Source organism: Diospyros lotus, chromosome 1 (assembly GCF_014633365.1).
Source record: "Diospyros lotus cultivar Yz01 chromosome 1, ASM1463336v1, whole genome shotgun sequence".
Lineage (NCBI taxonomy): Eukaryota > Viridiplantae > Streptophyta > Magnoliopsida > Ericales > Ebenaceae > Diospyros > Diospyros lotus.
Genome location: NC_068338.1, coordinates 45,980,130 through 45,998,740, shown reverse-complemented (window position 1 = coordinate 45,998,740; position 18,611 = coordinate 45,980,130). Strand labels below are relative to the sequence as shown.

Sequence of the window (18,611 nt, the reverse complement as noted above, 5' to 3'; positions counted from 1 at the left end):
ACTATTAATTGCATAAATGCTACCAAAAATCATTATGTAATTTAGTGGCAACAGCACGATACTATTCATTTGATAATTACATGTATTATTTAAAATAGTATGTAAAAATGAAAATCATGGAAAAGATGTGTGAATTTATATGAACACAACTGAGATGATTGACAACCTAAAACCCATATAGGAATCAAGACTTAATATATATGTTGTTATTATTCTATACAAAATTACAAAAAATAAAATAAAATAACATAAGGGGCACAATTTATTTTTTTCACTTACATTTGTCACTAAATCAATAATTGTCTTGGTGTGTGAATCTAAGTAATAGGCTCTCATGATGTTGATGTTATTTTTGAGTTGCTGAAAGAATAATAAAATTGCACAAGTTTGCATCGCCAAACTCTTTTTAAGGAAAATTGGGGATTAACAGAAGGAAACATAACAATATATATCTATAAAAAAATCACTGTAATGAGAAGTGGTATAAAGTATAAACAGCAAAAGCAAAAGCCCAAAAAAGGTGGATAAGCTTGAACCAGGAAGGCTCAAAAATGGCGGAATCTGTGCTGGCAACAGCTTTCAGGAACCAGATTTTCCAGAGTGTCAGCCACCAAAGCGAAGCAGAGAATCAACGGTCACATGGGATCGGTCCCCCAAAATTAGCGGATGGGCCATATATTCTCTGTGTGGCTTTCCCGTCTTCTTCTCCCAATCAATCTTCAGAATCTCTCTTCATCGCTATATAAGTACATATACACGCACACACGTCGTTCACCTCCGAGACTCGGCTCCGATTCTTTTGCACGTTCTTGCGGGCAAGTTGATTTCTCCTCTCCTCTCTCTCTGCTTTTTTATCTCTCCTGTTAACCCTAACGCCGATTGGAGAGAGAAGAAGGTGGAGAGAGATTAATTTACAGAGGAAAATGGAGGTTACTAGGGCTTCACTGCTGGCGGTGGCCATGCTCGCTCTCATCTTCACAGTCTTTTTCCCGGCCGCTGCCGCTCAATCTGCCGCTCCGGCTCCCGCTCCGACCAGCGACGGTATGTGTAGAGAAACAGGAAAATGAAACGATGTTTATTATATGAACAAATTTTTGTTGTGCACTGCATTCCAAGAGGATCATTTCACCTTGAATTCAGATTCAAGAAATAAAAGAAATTGAAATTCCTCCATCCATGCGCGTCTAAAAGAATTCCAAATTTTGCAGGAACAACCATAGACCAAGGGGTAGCGTGCGTTTTGATGCTGGTTGCTTTGGCGCTGACATACCTGATTCACTGACCTTGCCGATGCGCAATTGTCATTGATTCATTGTTTGCCCCTCGGTTTTCTTCAAGATTTATGATCAAAACTTAAGAGACAGAGAGAGAAGACGAGAGAAAAAAAAAAGAAAAGAAGATTGTGTTCGTCAATTGGAGTAATTCTTTTCATTAGAAAGAGGGGATGAATGTTCTTATTTGTTTCTTTGTTTATATTTTGGTAGATGGGATTGGGGGTTTATTGGATTAAGTTGTAAAGTGTACATTTGGATGTTTTTCTCGTGATAATGCTTATCTTTCCAAATGGATTCTCTCTCTACATTCTCTTTGCCTCGTTTGTTTACTGTTGTATTGCTTAGTTTTATTATTCTAACTTGTTCGCTTATTGCAAACCAAATGAATGTTTGCGACTAAAAGCTCTCACGACTCTGCAAGAAAATCATATCTGAAAATGGTAGTTTTTACCGTTTATTATTTAAGATCGAGAATGAAATGATATAATTCATGTAATGGGCAGCTCAGCTCAGCTCAGCCCAGCCCGTAATGAAATAAAAATTTAGTATGTTATTCTATATCTGTCTGTAAAGTTACCACTCATTGTGGTAACCTTGGTTTACTTTTTATGTTGTGAAGATTCCAAACACTTGACGGGAGTCTTATTATGTTAAATAAAGATCTCGCTATAAAATCTTTAGAGTTATCAAATAGCGAGGTTCATCTTCTTCATGAATTGGCGAAGGAAATGAATACGGGGCGGGGTCATGTCAAGGAATAATTTGCTAGTTTCCTGGAAAAGATGTAATGTTATCTTATTTGAGAACACATTCTTCCATTCAGTGTTGTATTGAACAGTGATGTTTTCCAACAACTAGCTTGCTTGCTGCCCGGTTAACAGATACATAGTTTAACTCACCAACGAAGATGATATGCGATAGCATCATTTTGCCAATTAAGTTACGAACCCTTTCAATGAGTGTTTCCATGTTGATCAATAACTTCGGAATTAGGAGACAATGACAAGGGCAGAGCTGAATAAAGCAAACCTGAGATATCACCTCAGGAAAAAATTGCTTACTGTTTATTGAAGAACCAGAAGGTTACAAAGTTTGTCTTATAAACCTAAAGGGTTAAAAAGAGAACAGCCAAAATTGGATGGAAAAAAATGGGGTTAAAAAGTGATTATTTCCTGAACTCTACACTCATCAAAACTTCTCTCTGTATGCTACAATATTCACCATGTAAATACCGTTTAGGTGTTTTCTCATGGAACAAGTGTCTCTGTTAAGCCAAGCAATGTTCCGTAAAAGAGTAGCAAAACTTAGGAAGAAGCCAACCCTCGGAGTATGCTCATGAAGTTGCATATTGATGATGCACGACATACTTCACAACCTCGTAAAATGACACAACGATCCCAACAGAAGGGCCAGCACGGCCAACACGAGCACCAGCACCCGTAAACAGTCCCTTAATCCCTCCATCCCTGCAGCAAACAAAATTTTGGATGCGTTCATGCCACATACTTCCAAATATTGGAACATATCATTAGCTAGCTCAATTCATGCTCATACCAAATCAAAGGCGCTATACAAAATTTTGTAACAATTTACACAGCGGTTTTATCAAGTAGTACCAGACAATACCAGCACTTTATGAGTTTACCAGTTTGCATTGGATATTTACAGTTTTAAATTTTAATATTTTATTTAAATGTGTTCTACATTATTAATTCTCTTTCTATATATGTATTTTTTTTTTTTTTTGAAAAAAAAATTAAAACTCCTGAAAAACCACAAGTTACAGTTTATCAAGATTAATTAATAAATAACAAGAATCATACAAAAGATTTATATTGGTATCTTGAATATGTATCGTTTAAGCCTTTAGTTGCTGTGTCTATAAGCATATGTACGATTGACAATATTGTTATACTATTATGAAACAACTTAATATTGAACGATAGTAAGGCTAGGTAATATTATATAATGTAGATTAAATTTTATGGATAAAGTATATATATTTAAAAACATAATAGATATAGCAACAAATTCAAAATTGTACAGTAAAATACAGTTACAGGTACCAATAAGAAATAGAACACTGCAAGAATGGGATATTATAACTAAGATTTGAACTAATGAAATAAGAAAAAATGGTTTCTGTGAAAACCTCCCAATGAATTTTAGTTGAAATTCAAAAAGATGGACTTTAATGCAACAGTTATAATATAACAATCAAACAAGATGGAGTGCTGCCTAATAGATGTCACTTTTTGGGGGTTCTACCTGTATTTTGATACAGGGAACCAATCTATGAGAACTGAAACTAGAAAATAGAGGAAAAGTGGAATGTTATTGGATGGCTAGGACCATTCAGTAAGGTCACGTGTTATTGTTTACAGAGATGAAAACTTTCCACCACTAAAACAAAAAAATAAATAAATAAATAAGAAAAAAAATCAAAACAAAAACAAACAGATAGTTCCATCATATCTATCGGTAAATTCAGTAGTAGTCTATAACCAACATGCAGTTAACAATTTTCATTTTAACCCAAACGAATTGGTACATGCTCTGCATACAAGGCATGCACAGATACACATTATATATATGTAACTATAGCTTTTACCTCCAAACCTCCATCAGCGTTTGTCTTGTTGTCATCCTCAATGCCCTTGTAGGATCCTTCTGAGGAGTAGAGAGAGAAAGGGGTGTAAGTTAAAATAGTTACTGCACAATATCCATCATCATGCTATTCCAATTCTCAAATATAGTTGATACGAACAAGCATCACAAAGTTCATATGTCAACATGGAAACAACAACCAGCCTAGGGGTATTTTGCCAGATGCCAATGACTGCACCAGAAGCTCAAGCAGAGAATAAGGTAACTAAACCTGATCATATAACTCTATCTCAACAAGCACTAGTTGATTATGCTATTCATTTTTTACTCATATTTTGCACAATATATGATAGAAGCACTGGTACGGAGTTATGAAGTTATTTGAACTCCTAAGGCAGACAGGAACACGGAGAGAGCAGCTACTAATGATGTCAACTGAAAGGAAATAACAGAAGAACAAGAAAGAGCCCAAGGTGGTTAGACAACCTACTCTAGGTAGGGGTTGGTAATGAGTCAAAGCATAAGAAAGTAAGGAAAAGTAAGGAATTCCAAAGCTAGAGACGTCTCACATATGGCAAATGATGGGAATAAATGCCATCAGAGTAAGAGATTAACTTCATTAACAAATTTATAGCTTGGGAATCAAAAGATTAACATTTTTCCATATGCACACACGGGAATCAGATAATGTGCTTCAGTCTCATCTACTGATTTTTCTCTACATTCCAATAGTTCAATATAAAAGTTCAGTTCAAGGGCAAGAAAACAAACCTCTATCTGCCTCCGGGTTTTTGCAACATCCAATGGACATGTAGTTGCAGCAGCAAGGCTTCCTGCAACAAAACCAGCAGAAAAATTTGCTCCAAGGACAGTGGCTGCATTGGATTCTTCACCTGTTAAACCAAGTAGTCTTCTTCTGATCTGTCCAGATACATCAGAAAAATAGAATATAAGGAATGCGAGCAACCAGAATAGAAAAGCGTGTCAAAGAGAACAATTTCTCACTGGCTCAAGTGTTGACCAACATATAGCAGAGAAAGGAACATCACGTGCAAGCTGTGACCCGAGGCCTGTCCACAATACACGGTAGTTCTGCACTGCAATGGAAATATTAAAAGTCACATATTGCAAGAACAATATCATACAATACATGGCCAAGGATAGAGATGGTTGGAGCTATAGACTTCATGTAGCCAACCACATCTAGTGGGATTAAGTTTTGTGATTGTTGATTTTTTTTTTTTTCCTGTTTGCTGAACAATTGTTGATGTTGTAGTACTAGAGTGGATCTCTCTAAATAAATTTTGTAAAAAGAAAAACAAGGAAACCTAAAGATTGCACTCCAGTTGCAATGAAAAATACGAAGTTTAAAGTGATAAATATTATCCATTTTATCAAATAACATAGGACAATTCAACATTAGAAATGGCCTTTGTTGTTTGAATTCCAATAACTATATTGTTATTTTTCATTTCATTCATGAAAGTTAGAAAAGAGAAAAAAAAAAAAAAAAAAAAGATCTAGGGTTTTAGTTCATAGTCCAAAATACCATCCATCCATGATCTCCAAAACTTTCTCTATTAAACCCAAGTTAACCTTTAAAGTATCCTTTGGATTTAAATTAAAATCATATCCCCACAAAGCCATTATTGGTCTCACTAGAAAAGGGGGGGGGGGGGGATAAATTATTCATTCCAAAGACTTAGTAATTATTCTGTGAAAATCATTTAACCAAACACTTCTTGGACACAAGCTAAAACTCTCCTCCATCTAGGAACCCTGAAAGCCGTTTACAACCTTTAGAACTGTAACCCAAACCCATCACGATTGTCAATTCTAGGCAGCATTAGACCCAATTTCCTCGTGTAACACCCCACATTCCCAGAGCATTAGATAACGTAAGATTTTAGGGATTTTTTTTTTTTTTTTCCAACAAAAACTCAACACATAAACCGTTCCCCGATAATCTCAATACACCTTCTCAGTATATCAACTTAGAATCATTAATAAACTAAAACATATAATTTATCTCAAATGCAAAAGTTAGATCATAACCTGAAATGGTATACAACCGAAACCATCTTATTCATAACTTAAAAGCCAAACTAGCGTTTTACGTGACGTCATCAAAATAAACAACTTAATTGAAAACGACATTCTATAAACTATCTACTAATCGCCGTCACTCCTCGCCAATCCTTTTTCCCTTCGCACCGCTACCTTCATCTGGAACGTTTGAATATTCCAGGGACAAAATTCATATTAGATATTTGGGATCAGTGATTCAAAAAGATGGAGAAATTCACAAGGATGTCACACATAGAATTAAAGCAGGTTGGCTAAAATGGAGAAATGCATCGGGGGTGTTATGTGATAGTAAAATCCCATTAAAAATGAAAAGAAAATTCTATAGGACAGCTATAAGACCAGTTTTGTTGTACGGATCAGAATGTTGGGCAGTCAAATACCAGCACGAGCAAAAGACGAGCGTAGCGGAGATGAGGATGTTAAAATGGATGTGCGGTCATACAAGAAAAGATAAAATCAGAAATGAAGTTATTCGTAATAAGGTAGGAGTAGTGCCAATAGAGGAGAAGATGAGAGAGACTAGACTAAGATGGTTTGGTCATGTGAAAAGGAGACCAAGAGACGCTCCTGTGAGGAGAGTGGATGAAATGGAACAATTAGTCAAAAAAAGAGGTAGAGGCAGACTTAAGAAGACTTTGGGAGAAACATTAAAGTTTGATATGAAGTGTATGGACATCAATGAAGATATGATAAAAGACAGAAATACATGGAAGTCTAGAATTCATGTAGCCGACCCCACATAGTGGGATAAAGGCTGGATATGTTGTAAAATCCATATTAGATGATGAATTATCTAAGTGAGAGTTTAAAACACGTTTTCATGAATGTATGCAAGACATGAATAAACCGATACAATCCGAGAAGCCCTAACCTAAGAGAATCCCACACAACGCTTAACCCAATCACAAAGAAAGAGTAATCTCTTTAAAGGCAATATCACCACACCGACATATTGACACAACAGAGTCCTAGCTTAAGAGGGGCAAGGTCAACGTATCTCCCCAACACCTCGGGAACAATCGTTACCACTCCCGACCCAGAAGGGTCACATCAACGCAGGAACCCGGCTCACCACAATCACGTCAGGGATTACATTCCCACTCAAAAGCATCCAGAAACCACTACCCAATCCCAACACAAATCCCATATAGACCACCAGTCATCCTAGTGCAACTTCTCTGGCCATACAGCCCGGCACGAAAACCTAGGCGACTATCTCGGCATGCACACCAACACAAGATACCCCTATATATTATTCCGGCAACACCCTTGGGGAATTATGGCTACACTATCCAAACAACATTTCAGGCTAACATTCCATATGAACAACACAAAATGCATGACAATGCCACATTTCACAACTCAATGCATCATATAAACAACACTTCATGTACATAATTTATCGCACAAAATTTAATGCACATGTATAAAACGTTTCGGGACGAACCTCCCACATGAAACCAAACGTCACCGGTTAAACCTCGCATGCAACAAAATCATTTTGCATGAAATCATAACACATTTAGGTAGCACAAATACCAAGTTTTATGGTGGAAACACCCACAATAAATCAAGTTTTGGAGGCGAACACTCACCTTAAATGTAATTCAAAATGCCTCGAAATTAGAGCTCAACCTCGACTTTGGTGTCAAGCTTTTAAATGCTAAATTTCAAACCCCAACACAATCCTCGAGCTTCAAATAAATTTCTAAAATTTTTCAAAAACCTTTTACTATTTTTTTCTCCCTCTTTTTTCCTTCCTTTTCTTTCTCTTCCTCTTTTTTTCTCTCCTTCTCCTCCTCTTCCTTTTTCTCTTCTCCTTCCTCCTTCCTATTTTCCTTCCCCGCCTTCTGCCCATTGTGCCCAAGCCTATTTATAGGCTTTCCTCCCTTAGTGACCAAGCATCATATGTATTATTTTAATGGTATGTTTGGCTACCACTTCACTTGGGCATCACACGCAAAGCTTGGCCTCCATTCATTCACTTGCATAATATATATATATTTATATTAAAGTTGCCACTCATAAGCACATGCTCTTTGATTTAATCTCAATTCTTTAATATATTCATTTGCCTTAACCACCATCACGCATGAACATAGGCATGTATAATATATAATAACTAAAGTGGTCATCACATGGATATATAATTATCCTTGGCAGCCACGGTTTGGTATATATATTATATACCTATGCAACTCAAGTTCAATTCCAATTCCTTCATCACTTAACCACTACTTGATGCCCACGCATATGTATAATTTATATATAAATTATTATATCATATATATTAAAATCATGAAAATTGTATATAAATCCCTCAATCAAATTCTTAATCCCACTTTAGGCATTGCATAATTGCAATTATATCCTCAAATATTAAATTAATAATCATTGAGATACTTAAAATCCAAAATTAATAACTTAAGACTTACGATAAGGACGATTTTGCCCTCGAGCCCTCACAGGACACTTGTTTCATCCCGAAACCACTTCAGAGTTAATCCTTACGCAAAATTGGAGCCCCCTTAGGGTTCTGTTGACTTTTCAAAAGTCCCCTACGACGATTCGATTTTTCAGCCCGATCCACAACTATACCGAAAATTGTTCCCGATCCAATTTTTTTTTACACCTAAAATCATGCCTCGAGTTACTCGTCGATACTATTCCATTTTCCTTAAATATCTAGGGTCTGGGGCATTCCCTGCCATCGATTCAGTCACACAAAACTGTGATAGTATACCCTATAGCCCTATTCTTCCAAAAATTTCCACTTATATCCCTCGTAAAATCTCATTTATAGCCTCAAGAATTTCCCGGGTATTACACCTCAATTGTTCTACATCAGTACAACCATCTAATTTGGGCAAGCTAATACGTTATATAGTCTAGAACTAAAAGGTAATCATTAATACATGTAAAACCCATATATGTTTAAAAAAAAAAAAAAAAGAGTTATCTTACAGTTGTTCTGATGGTTAGTTGTGCTCTTGACATTAGACATAGCTTCGATCAAAGTCCTCCACACACCAGGCGGCTTCTTATCAGTGTGAACCCCTTTAAATGCCTATAAACAGCAATAAATCAAAGAAAAGAGGAAATTAGAAGAACAGAATAAAACAAATGAAGAATAACATAAGAGCACGGATTAGCTTAAAAGTATACATGGAAGATGCTATGCATAAAGACACTGTAAATAAATAACGAGTACATGGCATTTTAGTTCATGATTTGCAATGGCATGACGAAAATCAAAATGCTTGGTTGTTCTAAAAGCTAATATCAGAAAAAAAAAAAAAAAAAAAGAAGCTACCAAAAAGAAAAAAAGAAACAACACGGGAAAAGACATTAAAGAATGAAATAATGAATAAAAAGAAAACAAGAATTTTTTGAAAGTGTGAGTGATCCACAAATTTATTGAAGAAAACACTTCTCAATTTTTGTTTTTGGGGCTAAACAGGATTACACTTTTGGTATTCCCTCCTTTGTCTATTTTGATGATAAAATAACCTAGCAGACATGCTTTTTGTGCAGAGTTTTGCCGCATTTTTTTGTGGTGTTTTTTAATATACTTCTAAAAAAAATACAAAGAAACTATAAAAATTTAAAAAGAGAGTAAGAGAGGAAAAGGAGGGGGGGGGGGGGGGAGCAAACAGAAACTGGTCCCTCAAAGCACCCGCACCCGCCACCCCAAACACCCCGACCCGGCAGTAAAAGCCTGCCAAACCATACAATGGAGAATTCAAAAGTATTTATGTCAAAAATATGTAGCATACCTGCATTCGTGTTCTAGCAAGTTCAATAGGGTAGCAAGTTGTGCAAGCTAACGAGCGTGCTAATGAACCTGCCACTAAAGGTGCATATGGAGTCATGCTTGGAATATTTTGGGCCGTGAATTCCTCCAACTTGTTGCGGAAAATGTCGTAACATGGCAAGTAGATTCCAACCTTCTCAGGGGGCAAGATTGAACATTAATAATTTCAGAATATGGACACAAAAATAATGTAGCAAGCAAGAAATCTTAATAATATATATGGATCTTCAGGTCATCAAGGAACTTACAGTTGGTACGGCAAGAGCCAAACCTGCATTTGTACCTCTCCATAGCCTTGCAAATCCTTCCTGTGGAAAACAAATGGAATAATACTGGTCCTTAAAAAAGCACTTACATGCAGAAACACAAGTTAGAAACACTTTGTCTGATAAAACAACTAATTTAGCAGCATTAATTTCACAATAAATTCGTGTGGAAGAACACACCTGGCTACAAAAGCATTCTGCCATAAAAGTAGAACTATAATCGATATGTTTATAAATTATTGCATGAACCACAAACCTGCCGAATGATTTTATAGAAAACATCTAAAGTTCCTTTGTATTGGAAGCAATCAGGAGGACAAATTGCTACAGTTCCATGAATACCAGCACGAGTGCATGATGGACAACACCTTAGATCAGCAAAAATCTGAACAAAAATATAGCAGAGGTAGATTAATGTCATTGGTAGTACAGATTGTAACGGTCCTAGAAAACTCCTATGATGTGAGAAAAAACTGATGACAAAAATTTGAGCATGTACAATTGCAAAAAAGTAAAAATAAATTAAAAAAAAAAAAAAAAAAGCTTGTAAGAAGAATGCATAATATAGAAGTAGTAGAATGTCATGTTGACTGTTAAGGAATCATGCCTTGCTCATCAGTCATCTGTCATTGGACTTATATTTCTGGTATAATCTCCATATATATCAATTTCAAAACCAATATACTTAAGGAACCAAAGCTTTACTCGACAAGAAACAAATGGATTTAGTACAAACCATGTTTGGTCCAAAAAATGCCATTCGACTTGTAACATTACTTAGGGGATGGGTGTAAGGAACTCCAGCAGCCTGTGCTTGCAACCTTGTCTGCAAAACACCACATAAGAGAATGATCAGCAAAATTTAGCCTACACAAATTGTCAATGGTATTTAAAAAAAATAATAAAAGCAACAGATAATCTTTCCATACCTTGAATGTGAACATCTTAACTATAAATAATTAACATTCAAGCAAGAAAACACACATCGAGCGTACCGTAGGTGGCACTAGTGGCAAATAACATAACATATAAATCGGGATTGAGACATGAATAAATGATCGAAGTAACACGATATAAGAAGTGCAAAAAATATGAACATTTAACAGAAACCAAATTAACCATCCTATAGGTAATTACTCAAACCAAGAAACAAACAAAAAAAAAATAATCAAGACCATGAAAGTAACAGACAAACTAGGATTTATGACATAGTTGGTGCCTCTTTCACATAGTTTGTGAAAAAGGCACCAGAAACAAATACAAAAGACAAACTAGGGTCTATGACAATATAGATTATGGCCGCAAGAGCAAAAATCACAGCTGCAAGCCAGAATGCCCAACTAGAAGATACCATATATCAAGCTACAAAGCAGCAAAAAAATAAAACAGAAAAGCGTGGGCATGTCAATGAGCGTAATCACAAATGAAAAAGAAAATGAACAAAACAGCATAATCGAACAAGAGAGAATATAATTAAAGGCGCAAGGGAAAGAAAAAAAACCTTGGCAACGTCAAGCGGGTTGACGAGGATTGCCGATACGAATGACGCACCGGCGGCGGAGAATGCTCTCTCTGCGAGACCTAATTGGCCATCGGATGCAGAGTTTAAACGCGGACGCTGAGAATGGGACGCTACAATTGCCTCTGTCACCATCGAATCCGTCATCAACGACACGGCTTTGTCAATCTCAACTCTCGAGGACTGGTCTAAACTCATCCATGGATCCCGAGTATCGACCGATTGTTCAACCATTCTTTTTCGCAACTTCGCTATCTGTACTCCCAAAACTTGATCAAAAAGGTCCAACCTGTAACGCGTGTCCACAGACAGTCAACTCACTGCTATCCGAACCATACAATAAATACTGAACGTAAAACGATTCAATTGTTGTTTCTGGAAACATAATCAATGGAATCAATGGAGAAAAAAAGGAACAGAAAGTACCTTTTGATCTTAAGCTTTGGGGATTAGGTCTTTTGAGATGAAAATTCCTAAAGAAACGAAAGCGTTTATACAAGTTCCTTGGGGAATAGGAAACCTTGTAACGGAAGGCGAGAATTGAAATACTTGGACTGGAGGAGGGGAGAGAAGCAAGAGAAGTCTCTGGAACTAGGGCTGCGTTTGGTGGCGCCTCAAAAATTGAGCCCAAAAACACGCACAAAATTGAAAAATAAAATGCGATCCCGCGATGGTAGACAAACATACCCTTAAGTCTATCGGGGAACGCTTGGCCACGGGCTTTACTAGGGTTTGCCATTGCGCCAGATGGGGCGAGTCTCGCGGAATGGAAGATAAAAGGAAGGAGGAGGACTTCTCGTCTTAATGAGTTCAATTTACCGCTTTGCCTTTTACAGCTACAATTGCAACCATTACCCTCAACCTCACGCGTATACGAGTATAAAATTAACTCAAATTACAAATTACAATAAGCTCGTAAGGGCTACATTTTGACTACAAAAGCACATAAATATTTAAAATATTTTTCCTACTTTATCACCTTGTGAAATATTTTTATCATTTTAATTATATTATATAATTTAAGATATTGTCCAAAAAATATAAATAATATTTTCCATTACAATAAGTGCTGGTATCAAATTTATAAAAACTACTTATTCAATTTAAAATATTATTTGAATATTTCATTTTTAAAATAAATTAAATTAAAAATTATATCCTTGCATTTTGTCTCTTTTCTCTTCCTTTCTCTCATCTTATAAAAAATTAGATTTATCAATCACTAAACATCAGCAGAACTAATGTTAACAATTGACAAAATTTAAGGTTTTAATTTTAGTATGTGATATTTGGCTTTAATCTCAACGATGATTTGATTTCAACCTTAACTATCACCAAGATAGATAAAGAAAAAGAGAAAAAATAGATAAATAAAAAAACAAGGATAGATATGTCATGACATTCCCAAATAATAAGCTATAATATTATCATCATTTCCATGCAAAAGAAAGAGAAAAGTGGAGAAAATATAGAGAAAATAACCTATAATAATGTTTTTATTATTTTTAAAGTTAACTAATGTTGGTTAACAGCAAAAGTATTGTTTATTATGAGTTCTAAATTTGTAAACTAGAGAGGTGGTTTCCAAATTAGTAAGACTGTGTTGTTTTTATTTTTCAATTTTTAATTTTGAGTTTTGAATTCATTTTCAGTTTTTTGTTTTGGAAATTTATTTTTATAAAATTGAAAATACGTTCTCTTTATTATTTTGAAAAATTATTTTTCAAAACAAAAAAATTAGAAAATGCGTTATCTCTCAAATTTTGAAAATAATTTTTTAATGATATTTTATTCAATAAATTTGATTATTCAGTAAATTAAAAATGTTTAATGTTAATATATTATTAAAAATATATATACATTTTAAAATTAATTAATTTTGTAATATTTTTTCATTATAATAATAAAATATGAATAAATAAATAAATAAATGTATTTTGAGTTTAGAATTTGTTTTGAATGAAAACATTCAAAATAACTTTTTGTTGTTTTAAGTTTTCTTTACAATTTTTTTTTTTTGTTTTCAAAAATAAATTTTTAAAAATAACAAATAGAATGCATTTTTATTATTTTAGAAAATCGAAAATTAAAAATGACTTAAAAACAGCAAAGAAAAAGCAAGCTAATTTTTTTATTTTTTATTATTTAAAAAAATAAATTCCATGTAATTTGATTATTTTTTAGACACTTCTTATATTTATGTTTATTATGGTTGGAGACCCACGGGATAGGGAATGAAATGTTAAATAATGGAACAGAGCAAAAGGAAATAATTTGGATAATCTTCTTAATACAAAAGTTTTAATTAAAATCATTTGGATATTTAAAAAATTAAACATTTATTTATTTATAAATTTAATATATTTAAATCACACTCTGTGTTTTGTCTATTTTTCATTTTCATAAAACATGATATATGAATAAAAATATTACCAGAATGTTACTAAATAATAAATTCAAAATAAGATTTATACCTAAATAATAAATTGAAAATCCTTTTATTTATTATATTTATCCAAACTATATCGAACAAAATATAATTTTTATCATTGATAATGTAAATTACTAATGTCAAAAGATATATATCTGAGTATCATTTATGATAGATTTATAATAACATATCTAAAATAAATATTTTTAACAAAAGTACAAAAAATATCCTTTTAGATATGTCACTATAAAAAATTTATAACATATATTATTAAACAAGATAAATAAAAATATATATTGAACAATTAGTACATGTAACACTAATTGTTTGAATATGATATGTAATACTTAGTCTAAGATGAGATGAATAACTATGATATAAATAATTAGATTTAAAATATTAGAATTTTAAATGAATTATTTAAATATAAATATTTCAATTATATCATTTAAAATTCATTCAATCATTTATTCAAGTACAACCTAAAATATATTAAAATTCAAATAATTCAAAATTAATAAATTATTATATTGCGAAACCACAACTAAATTCACCAAGCGGCGGCTGGACGGAAAGCCCAACCCACCCTTGGACTCCGGGCAAGCCCAGTTGCTTTTCCGCCGGCTTCATTTTATTCGTTTGCGCTTTCTCATCAACCAAACGACGCAAGGTTTCGAGAAAAAGAATATGAACGCTAGCAGTAATTTGGTTGCAGAAACCGTGTGGAGAGACATCGCTTCGGCTCGTTCAGGTCCTTCGATTATCCTCCATGTTTCTTCATTTCAAACTCTCTCTCTCTCTCTCTCTCTCTGTGTTTTCTTTACTGATTGTTTCATTTGACTCTGCATCTCTATCTGCCTCGGGCCGTCGACTTTCTTGTGAATCCTATAGTCACCGACGAACAGCTATCAATGTCAGTGGACATACAGATGCATAAGTGCATGCTACTTTAATTGATTAAGAAGCGCCTGTAGATGCAGATCTTGGAAAATAACATGCCATTTGTCCGCTTACAGATTGCACTTTTTGTTCGGGAAGAACTTTGAGCGGGCTACTAGGATAGTAGATCAACGAGGTGTGAAGAAGATCTGCGGTGAACCAAGTGGGCGATCCATCTTTCAGGTTAATTTCCGTATCCCGTCCTTTCATTTTATTTGCAGTCTTTAATACTCTTTATCTTTTGCTTATTCAGTGAGGGCCTTCTTGGTTGTGCAATTAAAATTACTCTCTATTGATTGGACAGATTTAACATTTCTCAGTATATAATGAGGCAATTCAAGATTTATGTATGTCAATTTCCCAAGTTTTAAATGTCAAATGTATGTGTTTGAGTTTTTCAAAATAATATTAGTTTAGTAAACTTTATTAAAAACAAATTATTTTCCAAATTAGCATTGAATTGGCCATGCCATGTGAGAACCGGCTGCTATTCACCTACACTTCATGTGCATTTGAGGTGGCAGATCTAATGCTAGTTTGGTAAATGGTTTGTTTAGGTTGTTATTTTAATAATTTTTATTAAAACCTCTTTTTTTGGGGGAAATACTTCAATGCTTTTGTTGAAAGCAAATCAGCTGAAGTAGGGTGATACCAAAGAGTGTAATCATGTAGTTGAACAATTGTTGCTCTTGATACTGTAAGGAACAACCACAAGATCGAGCTCTCATGGTATTCTGTATACCTGTTGGTCAGATTGTGCTCTATGGTGTTCTTTGTACCTGCTGAATTTAGGTTAGTACTTTTTATAATTTATCATTTTTCAAGGAGTTAGCTATAGATGGTGTATTCTTGAATCTCTAGTATTCAAAATGTCGTTTCTTCAGATGATGGTTATTGATGTCCTAGCATAACACAAGTGTAGAGACAGTCACATAACTATAAGAATTCACTCAAAATCAAAAGAATTGGTTAAAGGAGTTGAACAATCAGGTTATATGATCCAACTTATATATTCAAGATCTTCTTATACAACTTCTGTGTAGGAACAGATGGATTCTTTTTTCCCCACAGTTTAGAAAGAATTAACTGGACTGGATTTTCCATAGAAAATAATTTGTTACGTGTTCAGTTGTTTTGGTTTTACCTAGTGTTTTGGGGGTTATTTTGTTTTTACAACACCAAAATCACGGATTATCCAATTCATAAATGAGCCAACTCAAAATTGGGCAACTTAGGGCCCATTTTCTTTACTGTTTTTAAGTCATTTTCAGTTTTCTAAAACAGTGAAAACGTGTTTACTTTGTTGTTTTCAAAAACGCATTTTCAAAAATAAAAAAAAAATTATAAAGAAAAATCAAAACAACAAAAAGTTGTTTTGGTTGTTTTTATCCAAAACAATCAAAAAACCGGAAAAGAGAAGGTAATTTATTTATTTATTCGTATTTTATTCTTGTAACGGAAAAAAATATTGCAAGATTCATCAACTTTAAAATGTATATATTTCTTAATAATATATTAGTATTAAATAGTTCTAATTTATTAAATAAAATATCATTAAAAAATTATTTTTAAAATTCCAAACAGAACGCGTTTTCTAGTTTTCTATTTTGAGAAACAATTTTTTAGAATGACAAATAGTGCGCATTTTCTGTTTTCTGAAAATAAACTACCAAAATAAAAATTAAAAATAAATTTAAAACTCAAAACTAAAAATTGAAAGTCAAAGAGAACGCAGCCTTACAGTTTTGGAATTGCCAATTGTGAGCTGTAAAGAAATTCAGCAGATTCTGCACTAAATTCAGAATTCCTGATCATGGAGAACAAGAGCAATTAGAATGTGGGTTGGCTAAATAAATTTTTGCTCGTCAATTATTTCCGTCTATTGTTTTATCTTCCCAAAATGTAGGTGAAGCAAGTTAGAAGTTTATTTGAATTTGATGCTTATAGCTAGATAACTAGAAAAAGTCTGAAACAGAAAGTGGAAATGAAAATTTAACCACATAGGTGTTAGTCACGGATTTTTGCGTGTTCACTGCAAACTAGTCATAGATGGTATTTTCCACCCCTCCTTTTATTTGGAGAAATTGTAACGCTGATGCTTTTTATTTACGCTTTTTAGGTTGTAGGTGAATCTCGGAGGAAGGAGGAATATTTCTGTTTCCCGGAAAACTACTGTGGTTGTTATTCATTTTTCTATGACATTGTAAACAAAGGAGAACAGCTTTGTGTAAGTTGAGCATATTCTAGTTATACATTACTTATGTTGGCAAAATCCCTTGTTTATTTCTTCGGTGCCATGGTTACTTTTGTCAAAAGCCCTCATTCTTCGTGTAAAGCCTTTATTATTTGCCCTTTTTCACCAGTGTAAACATCAATTAGCTGCTAGACTTGCAGCATCACTGGGAGCATGTGTTGATGTTATGATGTCGGACAAGCAACTAGCTCTGCTTCTTTCAAAACTATGATATTCTAGAGAAGCTACACTATTTGGACTTGAAGAGGTAATCAGGGAGGATTTGTCAAGGTTTATTAAGTGTCCTACGTTTTTGACTTTGGAAATGACGAATTTGATGAACTTTTATCCGGCATGCATGATTTTGCTTCTTTCTGGAAATTTATTGGCTAGGACAAGTCTTAGGCACACCAATTCTTTGCTTATTGCTTTAACTGTTTTTTCCCTGGAAAATTCGGGTAAATTTGTCAGAATTCCTGGAGGATTAACCAGAGTTTTGACAATTCTTGGACTTCTTAACTATTACAACCCCCCCTCCCCCCCCCCAAAAAAGAAAGAAAGAAAGAAAAAACTACATCAATTATAACATGCTTGCATTGTTTTGCATACAATGTGTTTCAGGAAACTGAAGCAGTGGTTTTGAGTTCGAGAGTTGTGCCGCATGCGACTTAGATTGCTGCTGTGCCTACTATGCTTAAATGAGGTTTAAGAGTCAGGTGAAATGGTTGATGATACTGCCACCAATTGGCTGTTAGGAGTTATCCACATTAGCAGGCCTAGATGATAATTTTGTGTAGCATGAGCAAAAGAATGTTAAAACGACCCTATAAAGCTTAAGCCTCATGGTCGAGGTGAGAACTAGGCGAGATTGTAAGAGTTCCTTAATGTTGATTTTACTCTTATAAAAATAAAAAAAAATAAAAAAACTACTCCATGGAATCGTGATGTGTATCTTTGGCTTGAATTAGAATGATCCACTTGTAGGAATTGTTGTTCGCATGAGAAAGGGACAACGTAGATTGGAATTACCTTTCCCAAGATTAATTTTGATATACATAGAGAACAGATAGAGCCAATATACAGCCGAATGACAGCTTAATGCCGATTACAAACTCAATATCCCGGCAGTGAGCCATAGTTAGAAAATTCTGGTTTCAGTTTAAGGATTGTGAAAATTCTGGATTTTATCAAATCTATGTTGATGGCATATAAGTGTACAGTTAAAACTTTCACATTGCCCTAAAACATTCATTCTGCCAAAATTTTTGATTGCGTTCTTTTTATTATTTTTAATTTATTTTAATTTTTTAAAATAGTAAAAATATGTTTATTTTATTATTTTCAGAAATAAAAAAATTAAAAAAAAAAAAACTCAAAACAATTGACTGCTTTTAGCCAAAACAATAAAAACGTGAAAAAAAATGGGTAAATTCCAGAAGT

At 34.0% G+C, this 18,611-nt stretch overlaps 3 protein-coding genes across 4 annotated transcripts; 2 read left to right on the top strand and 1 right to left on the bottom strand.

The window, feature by feature from the left end:
* The first annotated feature begins 521 nt into the window (after window positions 1-521).
* On the top strand, window positions 522-1,579 carry LOC127811348 (arabinogalactan protein 41-like). Its single transcript, XM_052351114.1, has 2 exons — window positions 522-1,041; window positions 1,209-1,579. Exons 1-2 carry the CDS (start codon window positions 924-926, stop codon window positions 1,280-1,282), a joined length of 192 nt encoding a protein of 63 aa, XP_052207074.1. The 5' UTR covers window positions 522-923; the 3' UTR covers window positions 1,283-1,579.
* Window positions 1,580-2,289: 710 nt separating this feature from the next.
* On the bottom strand, window positions 2,290-12,321 carry LOC127811339 (mitochondrial carrier protein MTM1). Its single transcript, XM_052351102.1, has 11 exons — window positions 11,995-12,321; window positions 11,551-11,857; window positions 10,786-10,875; window positions 10,306-10,434; window positions 10,032-10,091; window positions 9,746-9,916; window positions 8,934-9,036; window positions 4,887-4,978; window positions 4,653-4,802; window positions 3,886-3,944; window positions 2,290-2,740 (listed from the first exon to the last, which is right to left on the bottom strand). Exons 2-11 carry the CDS (start codon window positions 11,800-11,802, stop codon window positions 2,608-2,610), a joined length of 1,239 nt encoding a protein of 412 aa, XP_052207062.1. The 5' UTR covers window positions 11,803-11,857; window positions 11,995-12,321; the 3' UTR covers window positions 2,290-2,607.
* A 2,261-nt stretch (window positions 12,322-14,582) lies between these two features.
* LOC127807098 (uncharacterized) lies at window positions 14,583-18,032 on the top strand. Of its 2 annotated transcripts, XM_052344760.1 has the most exons (6): window positions 14,583-14,750; window positions 14,891-14,912; window positions 15,016-15,121; window positions 17,058-17,165; window positions 17,302-17,439; window positions 17,793-18,032. In XM_052344760.1, the coding sequence occupies exons 1-5, from the start codon at window positions 14,687-14,689 to the stop codon at window positions 17,401-17,403; spliced, it is 402 nt and encodes a 133-aa protein (XP_052200720.1). In that variant the 5' UTR covers window positions 14,583-14,686; the 3' UTR covers window positions 17,404-17,439; window positions 17,793-18,032. The 2 variants fall into 2 exon arrangements, with proteins under 2 accessions (XP_052200720.1, XP_052200792.1); XM_052344832.1 differs by lacking the exon at window positions 17,302-17,439.
* The last annotated feature ends 579 nt before the right edge of the window (window positions 18,033-18,611 follow it).

What these genes read in the sequence shown, in the direction of transcription:
- LOC127811348 (XM_052351114.1), top strand. Translation starts at nt 924, where the DNA reads ATGGAGGTTACTAGGGCTTCACTGCTGGCGGTGGCCATGCTCGCTCTC. An exon ending in TCCCGCTCCGACCAGCGACG is followed by an intron (nt 1,042 to 1,208) that starts GTATGTGTAGAG and finishes CAAATTTTGCAG; the next exon opens with GAACAACCATAGACCAAGGG.
- LOC127807098 (XM_052344760.1), top strand. Translation starts at nt 14,687, where the DNA reads ATGAACGCTAGCAGTAATTTGGTTGCAGAAACCGTGTGGAGAGACATC. An exon ending in CATCGCTTCGGCTCGTTCAG is followed by an intron (nt 14,751 to 14,890) that starts GTCCTTCGATTA and finishes TGAATCCTATAG; the next exon opens with TCACCGACGAACAGCTATCA. An exon ending in ACCGACGAACAGCTATCAAT is followed by an intron (nt 14,913 to 15,015) that starts GTCAGTGGACAT and finishes GTCCGCTTACAG; the next exon opens with ATTGCACTTTTTGTTCGGGA.
- LOC127811339 (XM_052351102.1), bottom strand. Translation starts at nt 11,802, where the DNA reads ATGGTTGAACAATCGGTCGATACTCGGGATCCATGGATGAGTTTAGAC. An exon ending in TTGCTAGAACACGAATGCAG is followed by an intron (nt 9,037 to 9,745) that starts GTATGCTACATA and finishes TGCTGTTTATAG; the next exon opens with GCATTTAAAGGGGTTCACAC. An exon ending in ACGCTGATGGAGGTTTGGAG is followed by an intron (nt 2,741 to 3,885) that starts GTAAAAGCTATA and finishes TGTTTGCTGCAG; the next exon opens with GGATGGAGGGATTAAGGGAC.